Source organism: Rhincodon typus, chromosome 19 (genome assembly GCF_021869965.1).
Source record: "Rhincodon typus isolate 14 chromosome 19, sRhiTyp1.1, whole genome shotgun sequence".
Taxonomy (NCBI): Eukaryota; Metazoa; Chordata; class Chondrichthyes; order Orectolobiformes; family Rhincodontidae; genus Rhincodon; species Rhincodon typus.
The window spans coordinates 52,380,218-52,400,726 of NC_063350.1; the positions used below are offsets into that span (position 1 = coordinate 52,380,218).

At 43.8% G+C, this 20,509-nt stretch overlaps 1 protein-coding gene across 5 annotated transcripts in view; it reads right to left on the reverse strand.

The window, feature by feature from the left end:
* Positions 1 to 3,079: 3,079 nt before the first annotated feature.
* LOC109937569 (protein TMEPAI-like) overlaps positions 3,080 to 20,509 on the reverse strand; it is a 91,530-nt gene continuing 74,100 nt past the window's right edge. For 4 of the 5 annotated variants that reach the window (XM_048608380.1, XM_048608378.1, XM_048608382.1 and 1 more), the window contains exons 2-3: positions 19,637 to 19,791; positions 3,080 to 9,889 (exon numbers count right to left, since the gene is read on the reverse strand). In XM_048608380.1, the coding sequence (XP_048464337.1) occupies positions 9,344 to 9,889; positions 19,637 to 19,750 (660 nt within the window). In that variant the 5' untranslated portion in view covers positions 19,751 to 19,791 and the 3' untranslated portion in view covers positions 3,080 to 9,343. The remainder of the gene's footprint in view (positions 9,890 to 19,636; positions 19,792 to 20,509) is intronic. The other variant, XM_048608379.1, reaches the window with a different exon arrangement.

The following is a 20,509-nucleotide window of genomic DNA, read 5'->3' on the forward strand; positions in this document are numbered from 1 at the left end:
GTAACAGGTCAGAATTCAAAAAAATGATTTTTAATATTTAAAAGAGCAATTTTAAAAAATATTGTAAATTTTAAATGATATTAACACTTACTTAGGTTTGCCATAGTGTATCACATAACTTTGACTGTTCTCCATCCCTGGCTGCTCTCTTTCCCATTCACTAAGTGCCTGTTCACCCTAACCCTGATACCTCTCCAACTGCTCCTCTCTAGGGCCCTTCAATCATCAAACCCACTCATATTGAAACAAGCAGTTGGTGAAGGGGGCAGGAAGGGTGTCATGGGTGTTGGTTTAGTAGAGGTACAAGGTGTGCTGGGTAATTGGGAATCTTTTTCTTTTCAAAATTTGCAACAGTTTATTTTGTAGATGGGGATATAAACATTTAGAGAGTTGACCCCTTGGATTATGCCTGAAACTGTCAGCAGACCATATGGCCAAACCCATGTAAGTTGAGGGAAAACAGGCAAAGTTTTCAAATTATTGGGTACTTCAAAGGTAAGGCAAACTTCAGGTTGCCATGATCCAAGAAGATTGTTATTCAGAGCCGCTGATGGTTTGTCTTCAAAGTCACTATGACACAGGTGAGGGTAGAGATTGAGAAGGAGAGTCCTTCACGGTAGCCTCAGCTGGTGCAGGATTTGAACTCACAGCATTGGTATAAAATCTCAACAGTGTATGAGCAGGCCATTCAGCCAGGAAAATCCATACTGACCCTCCAAAAAGGTTCCCCCTGCCCCCAAACCCTACTTTTCCCCAGCTAATCCACTTAACCTGCACATCCCTGGATCCTATGAGCAACTTAGCATGGCCAACCCACTTAACCTGCACATCTTTGGACTGTGGGAGGAAACGAGAGCACCCGGAGGAAACCCACGCAGACACGAGGAGAATGTGCAAACTCCACACAGACAGACGCCTGAAGGGGGGAATGGAACCCTATCCTTAGCGCTGTGAGGCAGCATTGCTAACCACTGCTCAGCCCCACCTCGCCCTGCCCATTCACTATATCAGTTTATATCACAAACCAGCTATCCAGCCAACTAAGCTAACATTCCCCCCTTCTTCCATTTTAAGAGAGTAGAAATGGCAAGACTGTCAACGTTCATTGCTTTCAGACACTTAAAGACCAATAACTTCTGAAAAGAAATTCAGACTTCCCGTTAATGACTGAAAATATGAAACAGCAAGGTTTCACATTTTAAAGATATTTGGTGTAACAAAACACTAAAATAACTTGACTAAAAAGCTATCTTCTCATGGTTTAACCCAGGGAACAACATTCCATCCCTTTTTAGTTTTAGCACAAATGGGAAACATCCTACAGGTGTACGCAACGCTGCTCTTCTAGTAGAAATGCAGTTCTGCTCGGATCAGCCCAAACGGCTAAGGATTTTACTTCTTCCTATTCCAATCTGGGAACTTCTTAATTCCAGAACTAGCTGGACGCAAATTTTCCTGGAGACTGCTTCTTCAGGCTATCGCTAGATCAATCTTGCACCTTCCTAACGAATTTGATCTTCTTTCAGTCAAAGCGCAGATTTCCATATAACTTCCGGCGCAGTGAAATTTAAGAGATGTTCACACTCTCGCTGCGCTCCCTATCCCGGACGTTTGCAGAAAAACGCGCTTGTCATTTCAATCTTATTTTAGCAAAACATGCAACCCAGGGGCATCCAATTTCTTCGTTTGAGAGAGCCACATTTCATTCCTCTTTGTCTCACTTCATTGGGTCAGTTTTGAAATGATAAAGAAATTTAGGAATCGAAGCACCAACTGGCCATTCAGCCCCTCGAGCCGCTTCTATCATTCCGTTAGACCTTAATTGACCTAAAGCTTCCTGTACCTGCCTTTAGTTCAAATCCCATGATACCTTCCCCCAATAATTTCCAGCTCGAAAACGCCACTTGTTCCCCACCGTCCAAATACCCCGCGGAGTGGGTGTGCGCGATGGTTCCATTGCCTTCTTTTTGAAAAACTTCACTCCTGAAATTTAAAATAGTTTTAAAATCATGCCTCCCACAAAGAAAATAACGTCTCCGCCCCTTCAAGCCATTTTTTAAAAAAATCTCTGCCGTTATAGATTTGTGTCTTCCAGTATCCAATTAATCGCTGCCAATCCCCTTCAACAGTACGCTATAACCCAGAATAAACTCCCCACTGATGATTATTTTAATCTAGAATGTACTAGAACAGCTAGTTAACAAGTTCTAAGGAAGGGTCACTCGACCCGAAACGTTAACTCCGATTTCTCTCCAAATATGCTGCCAGACCCGCTCAGCTTTTATGTTATACCGGGAAGTTACCAGAGTAGAATTAATGTTTCAATTTTGTGCAGACCTTGTTGTGTTTGTTTTATTTCCTTGCTGCAATCCCGTGTTTTGAAGAAAATGAGGTGCATTTTGAAATGACTGTTATAATGTAGGAGAGTTAGCGGCCACATCATACACAGCAAGATCCCGCAAATAACAATTGGACAATGGTCAGGCGATCCGTTTCAGTTGAGGAGATAAATGTTGACAAAGTCACAGGGAGAAACCCCCAACTCTTCTTCGAAATTCCATGGGATGTTTTAGGACTGAGTACAAGAGCGCTACCATCAAACCATACCGAATATTTTAAGGCAGTTCACCTAGGTATTGGTGAGAAACCATTCGTAACTGTATGGAATTCCTGTTTGTAAAGTCGGTCAAAAGATCGTTTCTATAGAATTGTGATGAACTCTTATGCTCCAAATCCGTGACACCCCCCAATTCGAATTTTTAAAAAGGTAACAAACAAGGGAACTCCAAATCACACAGTAATCTATCCTGGAGCTGCAGCAAACACACGGAAAACCCTGGAGAAACTCAGCTGGTCTGGAAGCATCTGTGGAGAAAGAAACAAGAGTTAACCTTTGGAGTCTAATGACCCTTCGGAGTTATTGGTCGCTGCGGTTCAAGGTAACTCACCACCACCTTCTGAAGGGTAACTAGGGATGGGCAGTAGACATTGGCCGTGCCGAGTTGCTGGGGAACTGGAGCCCAACCTGCGCCATTATTTACAAACCCGAGCGTCAAGAAACCACAACACAGCTGCTCAGTATGTTTATATCTCATTTATTTTTCTTTTTTTTAAAACTGTTTTGTTTTTTTTTAAATTTGTTGTTTCAAATGTGATCGCTGCAAAGTCGACCACAAGCGTCTGAAAACAAAATAAAATAAAAATAATTGTGATTAATCTCATCACTTCGAACACGCTGCAAATGCGTTAATGCATAAAATAGCCGGGTGGTAGTGGGTTGGTGATGTAAGGGAGGGAGGGGTGGGGAGGACACAGAGGGTATATAAAATCAATTCTAATACCACTAATAGTTTACAGAAAGAGGCAGGTTTAACGGGCACCAAATACACGAATGCAACAATGCAATGATAGGAATGATTTCGCTCTCATTTATATATATAGATATATATATATATATATAAAAGTCAGTGTTGCCACCAGGAATTCTTGCACAGAGGCGCACTAAAGCACTCTGAAGAAGCCAGTACTTTTGAAGTGTCCCTCAAGTTACGTCTAAAACGAGTCCCTGTGACCAGCCTGGCCTACTCCCTCCAGAGATAACCCGAGATTCCCAGCAGAAACTGTACATATTGAATAAGCTCCGGGTATTTTATAACTTTTTTTTGGGGGGGGGGGGGAAGAAACACAGAATCCCCACCTTTATTCAGAGAAAAGGGGGCTTCGCTCGTGAAATATCCTTCTCTTCATGGTAACTCAAACCCTAGTGACAAGAGAGATTGCCTTTTATTTTTGAAAATAAACACCAGTAGTCACGTACACAATAAGTTTGTACTTAGGGGATCTCTTTGTAAATCAGCAGAGTCCACAGTTACTTCAATGAGAGAAAAAAGTTTCTTTTTTACTGCCTTGAAAAGTATTGTACGCGTCACACAAAGTTTAAACCCCGCGGTTCTAAGCAGAGTCCTTGTAGAAAAGCTTAGTTTTAAAAATAAAGCCAGAACAACCTTCCAAACCCAACGGAATTTTTCTCCCTAGTATTCCTTTATAAAACATCTCAACTTTAAAAAAAAAGCTGACGAGGAGTTAAAATCCAGAGGGTGGGGAATCTTGGAGATCAGACTTACTGCTTGGGTAAAAAAACTCCGTCTAAAACTTCACCCCCGAGCCACACAGCAAATTCAGGTCGCAAACTGCAAATCCTCCCAAAAGATGAGCTAAAACCTCAGCAACAGTTTACTGCCAAGAATCCTCGGAGCTGCCGAGTGAAAGGTTGGATGGACTTTTTTGTTCCCCAACCGCACCAAATAAAAGGATTGATTACCTGGAAATGTATTACATATTATAATATTGTGTCGGGTAGTCGGTTGTAAATTGAGCCAAAAGGCTAGAAGGAGAATTTAGAAATCCACGAGCAAGTTTTGCACTGGGATCTAAATCAGATCATTAAACAAAAGTCAAGCACCTAAAGAGGAATAGAAAGGAGACAGACATTGTGCTGAGAGTAGGGGACCGCAGGCAGAAGACAAGGGCGAACGCCTCCAGTTTCCAGGGAGATAGCAAGAACTGCCGATGTTGGAGTCAAAGACAGCAGTGTGGAGCTGGAAGAACACAGCAGGCCAGGCAGTATCTGAGGAGCAGGAAAGTTGATGTTTCGGGTCTGGACCCTTCAGAGGGGTGCTCCTCTGATGACCTGTTGTGTTCCTCTAGCTCCATACTGCGTTGCCTCCAGTTCCCTTTCTGAGCTGGCCATACTCACCCGAAACAGGGACTTGCCTTCACCAATGCAGCGCTGCCTCTTTCACTGCCGGGGACAGCAGTGTGAAAGGACTGAGAGGAATCGCTCTTTACTCCCTCATTTCAACTCGGGCAGAAGGTTGAACGAAGAGCTGCTCAGTCAAGTTGAATGCGGAGAAATGGCCGAGCTCCGCTGCTTTTTATAGTCAAGAGAGATATTTTGACAAACGCCTGCAGCAGATTTTGTTCAATTTGATTGGAACCGAGTACGGGGTGTGGAAGTGAAAGGAAAATCAAAATTCTTTTAGCGTGCTATTCGAAAGAAACCCCCCATCTCTGTCTATTTTGCTTCTGAACAGCTAACAGTTAACGTGAGAAGATGACATTGTAAATGTGCTATTCAGATTTTAAACAGCAGCCCTTCTAAAGTTTTCAAGAAGATTTCGAGCAGCTCTCCTGCTGGGGGCAGGGCCCAGTCTGATGCAAGGGGTTTAGTCTTCCCTGTCACTCTATGGTACAGTTTATTTTAAACTTCCGGTCGAAGCTTATGGAAGGGAAGTTGGCTGCTATTACATACACATGGGCATTCAACAGGGTTCAATACTGACTGTTCGAATACTGCATTTTCAGCTATTGCTGTTCATTGATTCAGAGGGTGAGCTTTTAGGGGAAGGAAAAGTTTTTTCAGTGCATTTTTCTAAATATATCACACTCCTACAAAACAAACCATTCCATTTGTGGTAAGACAGTGGACTATTTGGCTTTTAACAAGGTCAGGTTATGGTCATCAGCCACTCTCAAACTGGACAATAGGGCAGACTGGTACTACAGGCAGCAGCTGGATTCCTCACCAGTGGTTTCCATTCATCATCCCAATCTCACTTCTCTAACCACTCCTTTTAATTAAGAAACATTTCTGATGTAATAAAACCAGCATCATTCCAAGCTCTGAAAAATCACAGTTACAAAGTGCAGGAGTTGCAACTCTTGTCTTTTACAGTGCTTAGCTGTTTATTGTAAAACCAATATAGGAAATAAACCTGTCAAAGTAATAATACCTTACATGGGTCCTCTTTAATCCATTCTTGACTTTAGACTGAACAGAACTCGACTGTAACATCATGCAATGGTGGTGCAAGTTAGGTTTCACAGATTCCATTCATTTGGTTAATACTATTTTTAAACTACATGCAATATCCATAATACAAATTCTTCTTTCACCACTGGGGAGGATGTGTGAATATATTCAAGCTATACACAGCACCAAAGAGAGAGAGAGATAGTTGCAGGGGATGGCAGTGAGGGTGTAAGAGGAAATAAAGATGGGGGGTGGTGGGTAGGGGAGGTTAATTGAACAAAGCAGCACTTTTAACAAGAGACAAAACTTGTGGAACCCAGGAGTGTTAATGTAAAGTGGAATTCTTAAGATAAAGGTCACTCTGTTCTCTCTCCCCTTCTGAATTGCACATGGACGATTCCTCTCCCAGCCTGCAAAACTCTTAATAGACCCATCTTAAGAGCAACAAACACACTGTCTCAAACACGTAGCAACTTGTGAAGAATCTTCAGTAATCAGCACCTCACTGTGCCGAAATGACAAACGTCAAATAGCAATAGAGTGGTCGGGGCCATGAAGCAATTTCAGAGAAAGCAAATTCCAAAGAGCGGAAACAGTGAAATTCTCAGCCTTCAGCCCACTCTCCACAGTCCTACACTTCAAGACAACATTTGTCGTTAAAACTAATGTGTGGGAAATTCTGGCAGCCCATAGGTTAAAAGGTACAACGTAGTGCAGTCTGAAACAATGGTAGCTGTAGAGCTAAATTGCACAGTGTATGTTTCTCTGTCATGCAGCAATAAAGCAGGAACTGGAAGAAAAAAAAACTGATCAATCCCCTAGCAAATGGCCCATTAACAAGTCAATTAACGTCTACCCAGACTCTTAAGTCAACATTAACCTATCTTTTCCATCAGAAATCAGAAGTCAAGAATAATATCTAGTAAGCTGTGGAAGAGTAGAGTTACCCAGGTTGCCTACCTGGCGAATAGTGGGGAGCTACCCTGCTTGAGAATTTGAGTACTTGTCCAGTGGAAAATAACTTGTCAATAAGGTCTTTAAGCAAAAGGGAGATTGCAACTTTCCTTATCCCAGGAAAATGAAGGAACAGGCAGTGATCTCTAGACTGGTGCTCAAGACTGGTTCACATCCCTTGTGGGAATTGCATGTCAGCTCATTCTTACATTTTAGATGACACTCGGTCTTGGCAGCCAAGACCATGAACTGACAAATCTGAAAACCAGGCAAGGGCAGCAACAGTCTGATGCGTGCAAACAAAAAGGTTACAGGACCATGTTATCACCCTTTAGACTCTGATTAATATGGACAACAAGAGAATATTTAACAGTGCCCGATATACCAAAGGCAGAATTAAAGACACGTCTGAAAAATCTCCCTCCAAAAGTAGTGTAAGCAAGGTACCACGCATGATTTGTATAAGATCTGTCATCATCACCAGCTGATTGAACGGTTCCATTAACACATTTGCTCTAAAATGAATCAGCGCCTCTGCCGTTCTCCATGCCCTGTGATAAGTCTGTGGGGTCCATTTCCGATGGATTCTCTCTAGAGATTTCTTCTGTTATGACAAACCCGAGTGGAGCACCAAACCTGATACTGGCATAAAAAACCAAAAAAAGAGGGATCTAGCTCATAGACACCTTTTTAAAGCTTCAATACTATTTGGCCAATAATATAATAAATTGGAAAGTAGATGCCATCTTGAGGTTCACATGAGTTACTGAAAGTGTGAAACTGGGGATATACATCTTTGGAGCTGCCAGTGATAGTGGGCTAATGGCTTGGTCAGGGAATGGACACAATGATGCAATTGAGAACTGCGGTTGTTTGAGTACATCATTCCCCACTGGAGGAGCATAATCGAGAGGTAAGGAAAAGTACATTTTAACTAATCACCAATCTTCAGTCAGTCAGACTGGATAGAACCCTCAACTCCTGTCCATCTTCAAATCATTGGGCTACCTTGAGCAAACGGGCAGATGTATAAATGTGGGTATTTACATACCAAACTTCAAACTTGCATGCAGAAAAAGCAAAGTTGGTATATCAGCCATTATGACTTCAAATGGAAGTGATCAAAATGCCAACTGAACTTTCCTATTTGAAGTGATCATCCAAGCCTCTGTGTCTAATCCTCCCTTTCCCAATATAATAGCTGTACTTTGTTCTTCTATTCCCATTTGGGAATTTTGTACTTATAGTTGGGAAAGAGAGAGAATAACAGTCCTTTCTGAAGCGTGAGCCAACTTCACACTGCCCAAACTACATCTCAATAATTGGTTTAGGGAGGGAAAAGTGCACCTTGCATTACCAGTGACTTCATTCACACATCCAAACCCATATCCAAGTCACAATATGCAAAATCATCATTCTTGTCCTGGACCCCTATCCTGACTCCCAAAGCATACAGTATTTTCCAAACTTGATTTGCATCCAATTAACACCATCACATTTACTTGAAACAATTCAAAAATGGGACCAGTGTTGACATTAAAAGGAACGGTCTCTTAATAAAAGTTACTATACTTTTGTTTCCAGACATGCTAAAAGGTACCAAAATTGTCACAAATCATATTTTATTACCCCACACTGGGTATAAAGAGGACTGTGTCTTTGGTTATCTTTTCCATGACTATTTTCTATCCTGATGATTTTTCCGAAGATGTCCTGCAAGCTGGATTCACAGTATTGGGTCCATCATGTCACAAAGAGTCACAAGGAAGAGCAGATGAGATTCCTTGCAACTCCCATTTTCTAATCTTAAAGCACAATTTCTTCTGAATGTCATAACCCTTTAGCTTTGCTCTATTTTTTTCAGAAAACCATTGCAGTTTCTTTTCCCAATGGATCTGGGGCCTGTAGGACTTTATCTGTGTAGCTCAGCACTTCTATAATCAAGAGCGTCTTTGCTTGTTCATACATCTGTGGCAGACACTGGAGGCCATCACTATTATAAGTGTCTGCTTGTTACTCATATTACAAAATAGTGCAATGTTTCAAAAGTGTTCATAAATAACTCCAAACCCCCTTTTTTAATATACAGAAATGTTTAGAGACACACTGAGATGGCACTCCAAAAATTGCCAATTCTCTCCTCTAGGAACGAAACAAAAAAAGTCATTTTCGTATAGGCCATTTCTATTACAAAAATACTCCTGCCTCCACATGCAGTTTTCTCATTTGACATATTGCAGGTTCTTCAAACATAAAATTTTGTGCAAATGTTTCTTTAAAGTTAAGTGAGATAATTAAAGACAGCATTTTACATACATTGCTTAAACTAAGGTCTCTTTTTAAAGTAACACAGAGATTTGGAACTTCCTTATCTAATGTAGCTCAGTAGAACTACCTGAAGCCTTATGCTTGATGTTCAATTCAGATGTGATATAGCTAAGTATTAACTTTATACAATTGGAAGGGGGTGGGTGGGGGGAGCAGGGGAGGAAGGAGGAGCAAGTGCGGCTGACAATGCTCTCCCACTCCCCGCTCACCTGGGCCCCCTGGTTTGAGTTGAAGTGCACAGAGTGGGTCTCAGAACGGATGCCCGGTCTTTTTGTCTTTGCTGTTCCGGATAACTGTACTCTCAAGGCCATGGTTCTGAGGATGCTGCAGTCTGTTGCCTCCCATCACAGAAAGGACGCCATGGTTCTGCTGGTGCTGGAAAAAGGTTGATCCAGGGTAGTGACCTATGACTTCATTGTAAGTGGGCGGGGGTCCTTCCATTCGGCCATTATTGCTGTAGCTGGTAGCGCTGATGCCAGAGTTACTGCTGGGCGGGCAGGGCCCACTGTTGTAAATGGATGTGTCTATCAGGTCGCTGTCAAAGATAGTCCTGTTCGGGGGTGCTCGGACCGACTCACGGTTCAGTTCCATCTGCTGCTCGGGGTCACGGAGCTGGAGGGTACACGGCCCCTGGTACGGAGGGGGTTCCTCACCGTCTGACAGAGAGATGGTGGGGGGCAGGTCAATCTCATGCTGCAGGTATGGGTAAGTGGGCTGGAAACGACTAAACCGATCTCGCTGTAGGAAAGACGGGACCGTCAATCTGTCTGTCGACCTGGGTGTGTAGATCTGCTGCTAAAAGAACAGAAAGACACAGTCAGTCAGTTACCCCCACAACAGCTTCTTATGGTTATGGCATTGGCAAGGTCTGCCACAAAAAAAAGCATCCAAAATTAAAACTAGGATGTAAAAATCTGTCAAACTCTCTAATTTAAGGCAATTGAGATTTCAGTTATCTGGGGCAAAGGTGAAAACAACTGAACTTGCAATTCTACACCATCTGTCATGACCTTGTGACAGCCCAACACACTTTAAACACAAAGTAACGTTTCTTTGGAAGTGTACATAATGGGGAAAATGCAACTGCTAACTTGTGCACAGCAAGATTCCAAAACCAATATCATAAAAGGTCAGAAGTGGGGATGTTCAGTACCATTTGCGACTCATCACATACTGAGCGCAGTCCATGTTCAAATTCAGCAAGACTGGACAATATCCAGGCTTGGGCTGACAAGTGGCACGTAACATTCATGCTGCACAAGTGTAGGGCAATGACCATCTCCTGTAAGAAACAGTCTAACGACTGCCTCTTGACAATGGCAATACCATTGTTCAGTCCCCCACATCAACATCCTGGAGGTTACAATCAACCAGAAACTGAACTGGACTAGTCATAAGTACTGTGGCTACAAGAGAGGTCAGAGACTAGAATCAGAACTCACCTCCCGACTTCCCAAAGCCTGAAGAGCTTATATCAGTGTTTTACTGATGTTGGTTGAGATAAAGTATTGGCTAGGGCACTGGTGAGATTTCCCATGTTCTTCTTTGAATAATACAATCACATTGTTAATGTTCACTGGGCTGGGGGTGGTGGCGAGTTAGCTGCTGTGACAGTGCAGTCTATAACACTCCTCTCATACTGCACTGGAATTTCAACATAAGAATACAAAATCTATGTACTGGAATGAGGCCTGAACATTCTCCTGCCTCACAGGCAATGCTACTAACTTCGGAGACAGGGGAAACACTGGGACTGAATGGGCAGCTGTCTTGCTTCTAATCAAAGATCAATGCTTGCTGTTCTGTGCTGGGTGAAGGTTTTATAGAGCTTCAGGCTTGAACTAACGTCACCAAGGGCACTTGCTCTGCATGAAGTATTGGTCAAAGTAAAACTACTGATGTTGCTGCATTCACTGCCATCTCCTCCACAGTCTGCAGACCTCACCCCCACATATGCTACCCAGCCACCGTGATCACTGTCTGTGCACACACAGAACAATGTCGCTGAAGACAGATGCTAAAAGCCACAAGCACCAGATACAAGCATTCCTGGATTAGCTGTAATTCCCTTATACCCGCTTCACCTACTCCAGGTACTAATTATAATTATCTTGCCTCAGTACAGGGTGCTGTCAACACGAAACCTCATTCCTCACAATTTGAAGCTGAATACATGATTGCATACAGTTTTGCATTTGCCGAGTCTGATGAGTCAGTGCAGCGTATTTGCTGAGACAGTCTAAAATAAAGTTCTCTATCTATATTTATGGAATCCACAGGCTCAGCCCAGGGTGTGAAGGAGGGAGATAGTCTCCCCAGTGCTCTGGCCAATATTTAATCATTCAATCAACATAATTTAAAACGGATTATCTTGTGGTGCATGGGAGATGATAGACTGGAACGTACAATTAGGTGGAAGTGAGGATTAGACCTTGCAGGCTTACCTCCAGCATTCCTCTTGCTGACACTGTGCTGTCTGAAGGCCAGAGGCCTCCCTCCTACACAATGAAGCAGGGTGATCAACACCAACCTATAGCTTTGTGAAATAAATAATAAATACAAAATATAATCAGAAGCCAATCAGCACTGTCTTGAGTAGCAACAGTCCTGTAATATCACACTAACCAATAATGATCGGCCTGCAATACTCTTAATTCATTGACCAGCTGCTACCACAGTGTGTCAATGACCTGTCTCGGCCAGGCCTCCAGCCTTCGGAGGTATAGCCAAAGCCAAGAAAAAATAATACAATATCAGGCTTGGTGCTGTGGCACCATTCCGGCCCCCAGACTCTCAGCATTGTGCATGCATCATCTTTCAGGCGAATCATTACTAAAAGCTCCATCCGCAGGTCAAGTGTCTCAACTACGGTTGACCAAAAACTAAAAAGAAACAGCTGCAAATCATGGATTTGGGTGATTATTAGGGGAGTATGATAACTCACTAGCCTGCTATTGTTAATTAATTAAATTAACATTAAATAATTATAGACTCAGACCAGACGGTGCTGGTTTTGAGACACTGCTCTTGTACTAACGCGTGGGCACGAAAAAAAATTCCATTGCACACTATGAATTAATTCAACAGCATTTCTCCCAGGGCTTTTGCCAATAACTATCCTTCAAGTACCAGCCTTAAACAAAAAAAAATTATCTGGTTTGTTTCACATTGTTGCTTATGGGAATATGCTGTGTGTAAACTGACTGCCGTGTTTCCAACATTACAATAGTGACTACGCTAGAGAAAACAAGTGGTTGTGATGGTGAAGAACTGAGAAACACTTGATTTTACTATTTATGATCAGAATGTCGACACCTGGGACTGCATTTCAGGCATTGAGACTGTTAGATGCAGAAGAGTAACATGTAGGGCAAAGTTCTTGTAACTCTGCATGAACCTACTCCAATAGTTTGACAATTCCTATTTCTCCATATCAGCTACTGTGGGGCCAAATTTCACACAGAAATTAGCGTGGGTACAATTTTAATTGTTAATTCACTCATGGGTTGTGGGTGTTACTGGCTAGCCAGCATTTGTTACCCTTCCTTCATTGCAAAGGTGGTGGTGAGCTGCCTTCTTGAACCACTGCAGTCCACATGCTGTAGGTAGACTCACAATGCCCGTAGGGAGGGAATTCCAGGGCTTTGACTCAGTGACTATGAAGGAACAGCAATCTTGGCCTGCTGTGTTCATCCAGCCCTGCACCTTGTTGTCTCATATATTTCCAAGTCAGGATGGTGAGTGGCTTGGAGAGGAACTTGCAAGAGGTGGTATTTCATTATATCGGCTGCCTTTGTCCTTCTGTATGGAAGTGATTGTGGGTTTGGAAGGTGCTGTCTGATGATGTTTGATGAATTTCTGTTCTCCAATTTCCTTTAACCACCTTTATAAGCTATTCTTAAACTGCAGCATGGTCAATGCTTCGTTTTAAATGACAGTAGTATATTCCATAGCCTAATACTCTGGATCTTATATTGAATTGAGCCCTCTATCCATGCCCAAGACTAGATAACACATTTTTCACTGAATCAGGAGCTACACTGGAGTCCCAAGTCCCCTAGAAAGTGAGCAGTGTCTAATCCAAATTGGAAAAAAAAGAGAACACCAGGGGGGCTGGGGGTGGGTGGGAAAGAGGAGAAAGAGAAGGGACTGAAGGAGGGCAAAAGAAAGAAAGAAAGAAAGAAAATGAAGAAGAGTGTGAATGAGAGCATGTTAATGAGTGAGAGTCACACAATGTTCTAACACAAGACTCGATTGTTTTGTTCATTGTATTATCCAGATAGGAAGGCATGTTCTCGAACTATTGAATAGATCTATATAAGTAGGTTTTCTACTCCCCATGCTGACAATAAAATGAATCCTAAATGAGACAGGATACGATGTTGAACACAAGAGCTCGGTTGGGAGAAGAGTGAACCTGGGTGCAAACACTGCATTTTTCAGGCCTTTTACTTTAAGAAAAGCTAAGTAACTATGTCTTGGCACAGAGTCAGCAGAATAAACTCTCACTTTAGGCTTCCTGCATCAACCACTACCTATTCAGTGAGAAATCCTCCTTCCCCAACAATATATGTTGGTTACTGTTGAGTGTCTGTAAACTTAGGGATGTAGTACTTAGAACCCAAAGACTTTACAGCAGACCCACTAAAACACATGCCCAAACGAGCTTCAGATACGCCAGCAAATTAAAACTAAAACCACAAACATAACTGGCTGCAACATTCATACAAATGGCTGGCAAAATAACAGTAAGTTAATGTCTTATTTACCAATCTCATCTCAAGCCCCACTCCCCTAGCACACCTCCCAATGTAAAAAGGTATGACGAGTTAACTCTGACTCTGATTTGCTAATGAAACAATACACATCAAAAGGGTTGATGCAGTGACCTTGCTCTCTCTCGCAGCTTTGTGGCAAGATTGGTTTTATATTTGTTCATGGGATGTGCACGTCACTGGTCAGGCATTCATTACCCATCCTGAATTGCCCAGAGGGCTGTTCCATGTTGGTGTGGGTCTGCAGTCACATATAGGCCAGAACAGCAGAACAGGCAAGAACAGACTCCCTTCCAGAAGTACATTAGTGAACCAGATGGTTTATTTTGGACATGGTAACCATTAGCCTAAATTTTTTACTTCAATAAAAATCTAGAATTTTAAACAAAAAAAGTTGGACTAATGGTGGCCACGTAACCACTTTTGATTGTTGCAAAAACCCACCTGGTTCACTAATGTCCTTTAGGGAAATTTCCTTACCCAGTCTGGCCTACAGACCCACAGCAACTCTTAACTGCCGTCTGGGCAATTAAGGATAGGCAATAAAATGCTGACCTAGCCAGCAACACCCTCACCCTGTGAACAAATCAGAAAAAAAATATGCAGCAAGAGGTTTCTTAAATAAAGCTAATGCATTCCTCATCTCAAAGATTTTTCTGGCAGTACAATGAGACCAAGAATATTACATCCCCCCACCACCTCACCCTTCCCATCATATATTCACACGTTTGTGAGAATGTGGGAAATTGAAAAACTAATCACAATACATGTTCAACCAAGCAAAAAGATGGTTAAGAGGAAGCTGGTCAGCAAGTCATGGTGAAAGGAAGAATCTGAATGTGCTGACCAATTCCTACCCATATAAAGGAAGCCTGAATATTCTTTTACACCATTCATGTTCTTCATAGACCCTCAGGGAACACAATTATTTCTGAAAAAGCAGATGTGGAGTGCTCACAGACCAGATTATGAATAACTAAGCCATTATAATAAGCAATGGCTAATTGTTTCCTGTGTCTCCAGTAGATGACACCATTGCACCAAGGTTGTAGCTATGGAGCCAGATTATGGGAGGCAGAGACGCAGTCTGGAGATGACTAGGCTACAGAGTGGTGATGTGCAGATGCAACTGTGAACAGGCTGTTCAGCGTTTAACTGAAGTTCTGCTCCTTTTCTCAGTGTCTGTGCCTCAGGAGTATTAAGTGAAAAGGTCATCCAGTCACTGAAAGGTGTTACATCAACTCCTATTTCCAAGCATATATCCCACCCAGCCTCCTAAGTCGGTGACAGGATAATTGGGTCACATGGTGGAAGGCTGTCAGTGAAACTGCCTTAAATTGACTGAAAAGCAGCCGACGTGGACAGAATAATTTCACGTTGCACTGAGGGAATCATTGTCCAGACATTATGGGCGGCTGTAACTGTAATGACACTGCAGAAACAACCACGTCACCCGTGCCAAAAGTGCACTGCTCAGGGCACTCGTGGTGCAGTGGTAGTGTCCCTACCTCTGAGCCAGGTGGCACAGGTTCAAGTCCCACCTGCTCCAGAGGTGTATAATAAAACATTTGAACAGGTGGATGAGAAAGATTCCTTCAAGTCCCACCCGGGCTCTTGAGGTGCAGTGGTCATGTCCCTGGTCCTGAAAGGTCAGGTTCAGATCCTGCACCATGGATGCGTCATAACCCATCTGCACAAGCTGATTAAAAGTGCTCTCTACATTCACATGGTAAGCACGGGTGCTCACCAGATCTTCACTGTAAAATAGTTACCATACTGGGACAGCTTCTCACACAGATCTGTCACATGTCTGGCTCTAACATAAAAACCTGTGATGCTTTGGTGACAAGTTTGCTAAAGTTCAATTATTCCATTCAGCTCAGGCTTCGTTGCTAGGAAGCAACTTAGGGAGCAGTTTGTGTTGAGCCTGGTAGAAGCCCAACAATCCCCATTTCTCAGAATGGCTATTTCTCAAACAGAGTCACCTGTGTCTGCAACATCCCAGCACATTTCTCTTTGAAGGCAATGACATGGAAAGCAGGTTTGAAGCCCGACTGTCCAGTATTAGTGTGTTAAAACTTTCAGACATATACAAATTCCTGAATATCATAGAATCCCTACAGGGTGGAAGCAGGCTGTTCAGCCCATCACCTCCACACTAATCCTCCAAAGAGCATCGCACCCAGCCCCAGCCCTACCCTACTCCCATAACCCTGCATTTCCCATGGCTAACCCACCCAGCCTGCACATCCCTGGACATTATGGGCAATTAGCATGGCCAATGCAACCAACCTGCACATCTTTGGACTGTGGGAGGAAACTGGAGCATCCGGAGGAAACCCACACAGACATGGGGAAAACATACAAACTTCACACAGACAGTCACCAGAGGGTGGAATCAAACCTGGGTCCCTGGCGCTATGAGGCAGCAGTGCTAACCACTGAGCCACCGTGCTGCCTGTCACACAGGGTTCATAATCAAAGAACAAAGACAGTTTAAATCATTTCCAATTTGCAGAGAAACATCTTCACCATCATAGAATCCCTACAGTGTGGAAACAGGCCCTTTGGCCCAACAAGTCCACACCGATCCTCAGAGCATCCCACCCAGACCCATCCCCCTATAACCCACCTAATCTACACATCCCTGAACATTATGGGCAATTTAGCATGGCCAATCCACCTAGCCTGCACATCTTTGGACTGTGGGAGGAAACCGGAGCACCCGGAGGAAACCCACACAGACACGGGGAGAATGTGCAAACGCTGCACAGACAGTCGCCCAAGGCTGGAATCGAACCCGGGTCCCTGGCACTGTGAGGCAGAGTGCTAACCACCGTGCTGCCTGTGCCAGAAAGCATTGTTTGAGTTGCTTCAGGATTCACACTGACAAAGAACAGATAATGGAGACCAACTAACTGAAATTAGCTTCAAATCAACCAGGAAGACCCCAGCTTATTAGAGTGACTCCAGGGAGACGCTTCATGGTCCCTGAAGGAATGGTCATGGCTCAGGATTCCTTGGCCAGCTTGTCCGAGCAGATTTCAAGCTGCATCAAGATGTATTTGCTCTTCAACATAAACCGATCAGAAGTCAATTATCATTCGAATCCACATGGAAGTGCGGATGTGGAAAAAAAGGCAGATTCATATTAACCCGAGGGTGAGGTGGGAACTTGCTTTTCTCGGGGACTCAAACAAGGGTGAGCGCCATTTAACAACATCTGGTTATCCAAAGACTGGGATTAGAAATTAAAATTAAAAACCTTTGTAATTTAAGTTGGAGGCTGTGAGAACAGCAGGGCAAAGTGTCACAAGTTCATCCAAAACTGTAAAAGGGAGGAGAACAGTATCCCCACCAGGACCAGGGCAGGAAGCAGAATGGCTGCACGACTGCACTCCGTAGAATGAAGCAAGACCGTACATGCACGTGTGCTCCTGATTTTTGCAACTCCATATGAACTGACATAACACTGAATATATCAGGAGTCCTCGCATCACAGCGCAAGTTCCCACATTTTAGCCAGACTGTGGGTAAAAGGCTCCTGGAATCAAGCATTGCCTGGTCTCTAGCTAACTGAACGCACGGATTAAAGGAAAACACAACTATGTTTGTGGCTATACTCCTGAAGACCACTGGATACACAATGGAAACTCGACGTGACAGCAGGAAACTTAACAGTGTAAAGGGCACTGCCATCTCCAATTGCCAAGTACTTGACCTGTGATCAATTTGATTTAGTTAATGAGGACACCACTTCCATTATAGATTTCTGAGTGTACTGTTGTACTTCAGAAAGCTGTCTACTGCTGAGGTGCAGAATTGGGTAGAAACTTGGCTGTGTTTGTTCTTTCTCCAAGGATAAGGAGACGGAGGTGACAATCTGGTGTTTCTCGATAGACAGTGGAGTGTGCACTACCCCCATTGAGCTGTCTCCTCCTGCTGGTTATTTTTCCAAAGTGACAAGCCAGGTACAGTGGAGGCACTGACTCACCTGCTTTCACTTCTTGATACAGTGAGAGATACTTGTCACTCACACACCAGAAAGTCCTGCCTGAGGGCCCAGATACCAAGGAGCCATCATCTATCTACTGTGCCCACCTCAGCGCTGATTAACGGAACTGTCACATTGACCAATTCCTACCGTGTAAACAGAACGGGACTCTCTGATGAGGTCATTTGTACCCCTCAGGTTATCGAGAGGAGGCTGTTTTTAAACGCAGGAACTCTAGTATTTAGATCACTTTTCGATTTCACTATGCACAAGAGCAGGATAAATTTGTGCCCACCCATCTGTGAATGTTCTACACACCTTCCTGTTCCAGACTCTCTGCTAAATCTCACAGCTTGTGTATAACACACCCAGACATGGGTCAGTGCAGGGTGGGAGGGGGCAGCAGACGAAAAAGTGATGATGGCCAGATTGTACTGTACACCAGTACAGGGAGGCAGTGGCCTAGTGATACTATTGCTGGACTGTTAATCCAGAGACCCAGATAATGTTCTGGGGACCCAAGTTCAAATCCCACCACGGCAGATGGTGGAATTTGAATAAAATATCTGGAATGAAGAATCTAATGATGACCATGAATCCATTGTCAATTGCTGGGAAAAACCCATCCGGTTCACTAATGTCCTTTAGGGAAAGAAACTGCCATCTTTACCTAGTCTGGCCTCCATGTGACTCCAGACCCACAGCAATGTGGTTGAGTCTTTAAAAAACCGTCAGGGTAATTAGGGATGGGCAATAAATGCTGTGTGGACAGCGACGCCCTCATCCCATTAATGAATAAAAAAAAGACCAGTCAGCAGCATCTCACTAACCAACACCACCTATTGAGATGAGTTTTGCAGTGACATGCAGGGTGGCATTGAGGCCACATTACAAGTCCTTTGCATGCCATCCATGCTTTGGTTCCTTTCTGGCAAACCAGGGCAGCAGACTGTTGCCCTCTCCACTCTGTTCGCTACAGCATTTCTCAGAGGTCCAGGCTGGAAAGGGAATGGGATGTGTGAAGAAGAGGTCTGAGTGAGCGAGAGAGTTTAGGGAGTGTGTGAAGGTGAGCAAGCATTAGCCTAGACAGTGTTGAAGAGATATCAAGTTACACAGGGAACCACAATTCAGATCTTATCCAGTCTAGATCGCTCTCCTTGGCGCCACTCTACACAGACTCCTACTTACACACACACAATTTTCAGAGACCAAGAGCAACATAATTGGCCTATTTTAAACCTCACTCACAGGGATGAGGTGCCAAATACACTGCAGTCAGGGTGCAAACAGCTCTGTCTGGGGGTGGGAGACTAAACAGAGGGAATGCTGCTCTGTCAGAAACAATGCCTAATTGGTGGAGACAATGACTGAGAAGCTCCATTTGCCCTCAGTGGTGGATGGGGAAGATCCCTAGGCGCTTTTTCAAAGGAGAACGGGGAAGGTTCTCGCTCAGTGCCCTGGGCCAGATGTGTTCTGCCACCAAGGTCAGCAAATGGGCATTTGTGGGGCTTTCCTGTGCCAACTCTGGCTGCCAGCATTTCCGACATTGTTAAGGGACTCAATTTGTAACAAAGCACTTGGAGATGGAGGGTGTGAATGATGCCACTTAAATGTGATTTACTCCTTTCATTTCCTGCTAATGCACAGATCATCCCATGCATTGAAGTAAATCCTCCAACTAGCCATGATGGGTTTTAACCTCAGGACCAGCGCACTAACCAGCAATCTACTGGACCCAAATGATGATTTTCAAAAGTGTAGTCTGCTTCTTACCGACTGTAATGTATCTTCTTGCCTCCTGATGTGGCTCTGCCTGTTTATTAAAGACCGTGTGGAGAGCTTGTAGTGGTTAAGCAGGCAGGTAATCACCACGACCATCACAATCATCACCACCACTATCACAATGATCTGGACAAACTCCAACTCGGCTGCAACAGAACAACAAAAACAAAACAGGCAACATGAGACTGCAGACAGATAAGATCATCAAAGAGGACAGCAAACCCACACCAAGGGAACCCACCATACACAGTCACACAGCACAGAAACAGACCGTTCGGTCCAACCAGCCCATGCCGACCATAACTACAGACTAAACTAGTCCCACCTGCCTGTGCTTGGCCCGTATCCCTCCAAATCTTTCCAATTCATGAACTTATCCAAATGTCTTTTAAATGTTGTTAACTTTACCCGCATCCACCACTTCCTCTGGAAGTTCATTCCACACACAAACCACTGTGTTAAAAAAAAAACAAAACTGCCCCTCATGGTTTAATAACTAACAAATCTAGAAGTAAGCCCGAATGTCAGGAGCAGCTGCAAGATCCACGTTACTCTCAGTCCATCATTCTGGGAAAGCCAACTGTCAGATGGAGACGGATTGATGCAGATTGGAAAATTAAATAGCTCAGTTACAAAGTGTTCAGCGACTCCCAGGCTGCCTGTCACAGCAGTGCCCGAGCTGATGGAAAATGGTCACAGGACCCTCCGAGGTGGGCTGTGAGCTCTCCACTACCTGAGTGAAGGAGCTATTATCGTAACTCTGTTGTCACCCAGAAAATGGCCAGTGGAGAGAGATCGAGCAGCAGGTATCCTCTGATGGTTTCTGTTTGCCTGCACTGGATGCAAGGGGAACTGCTGAGGGGC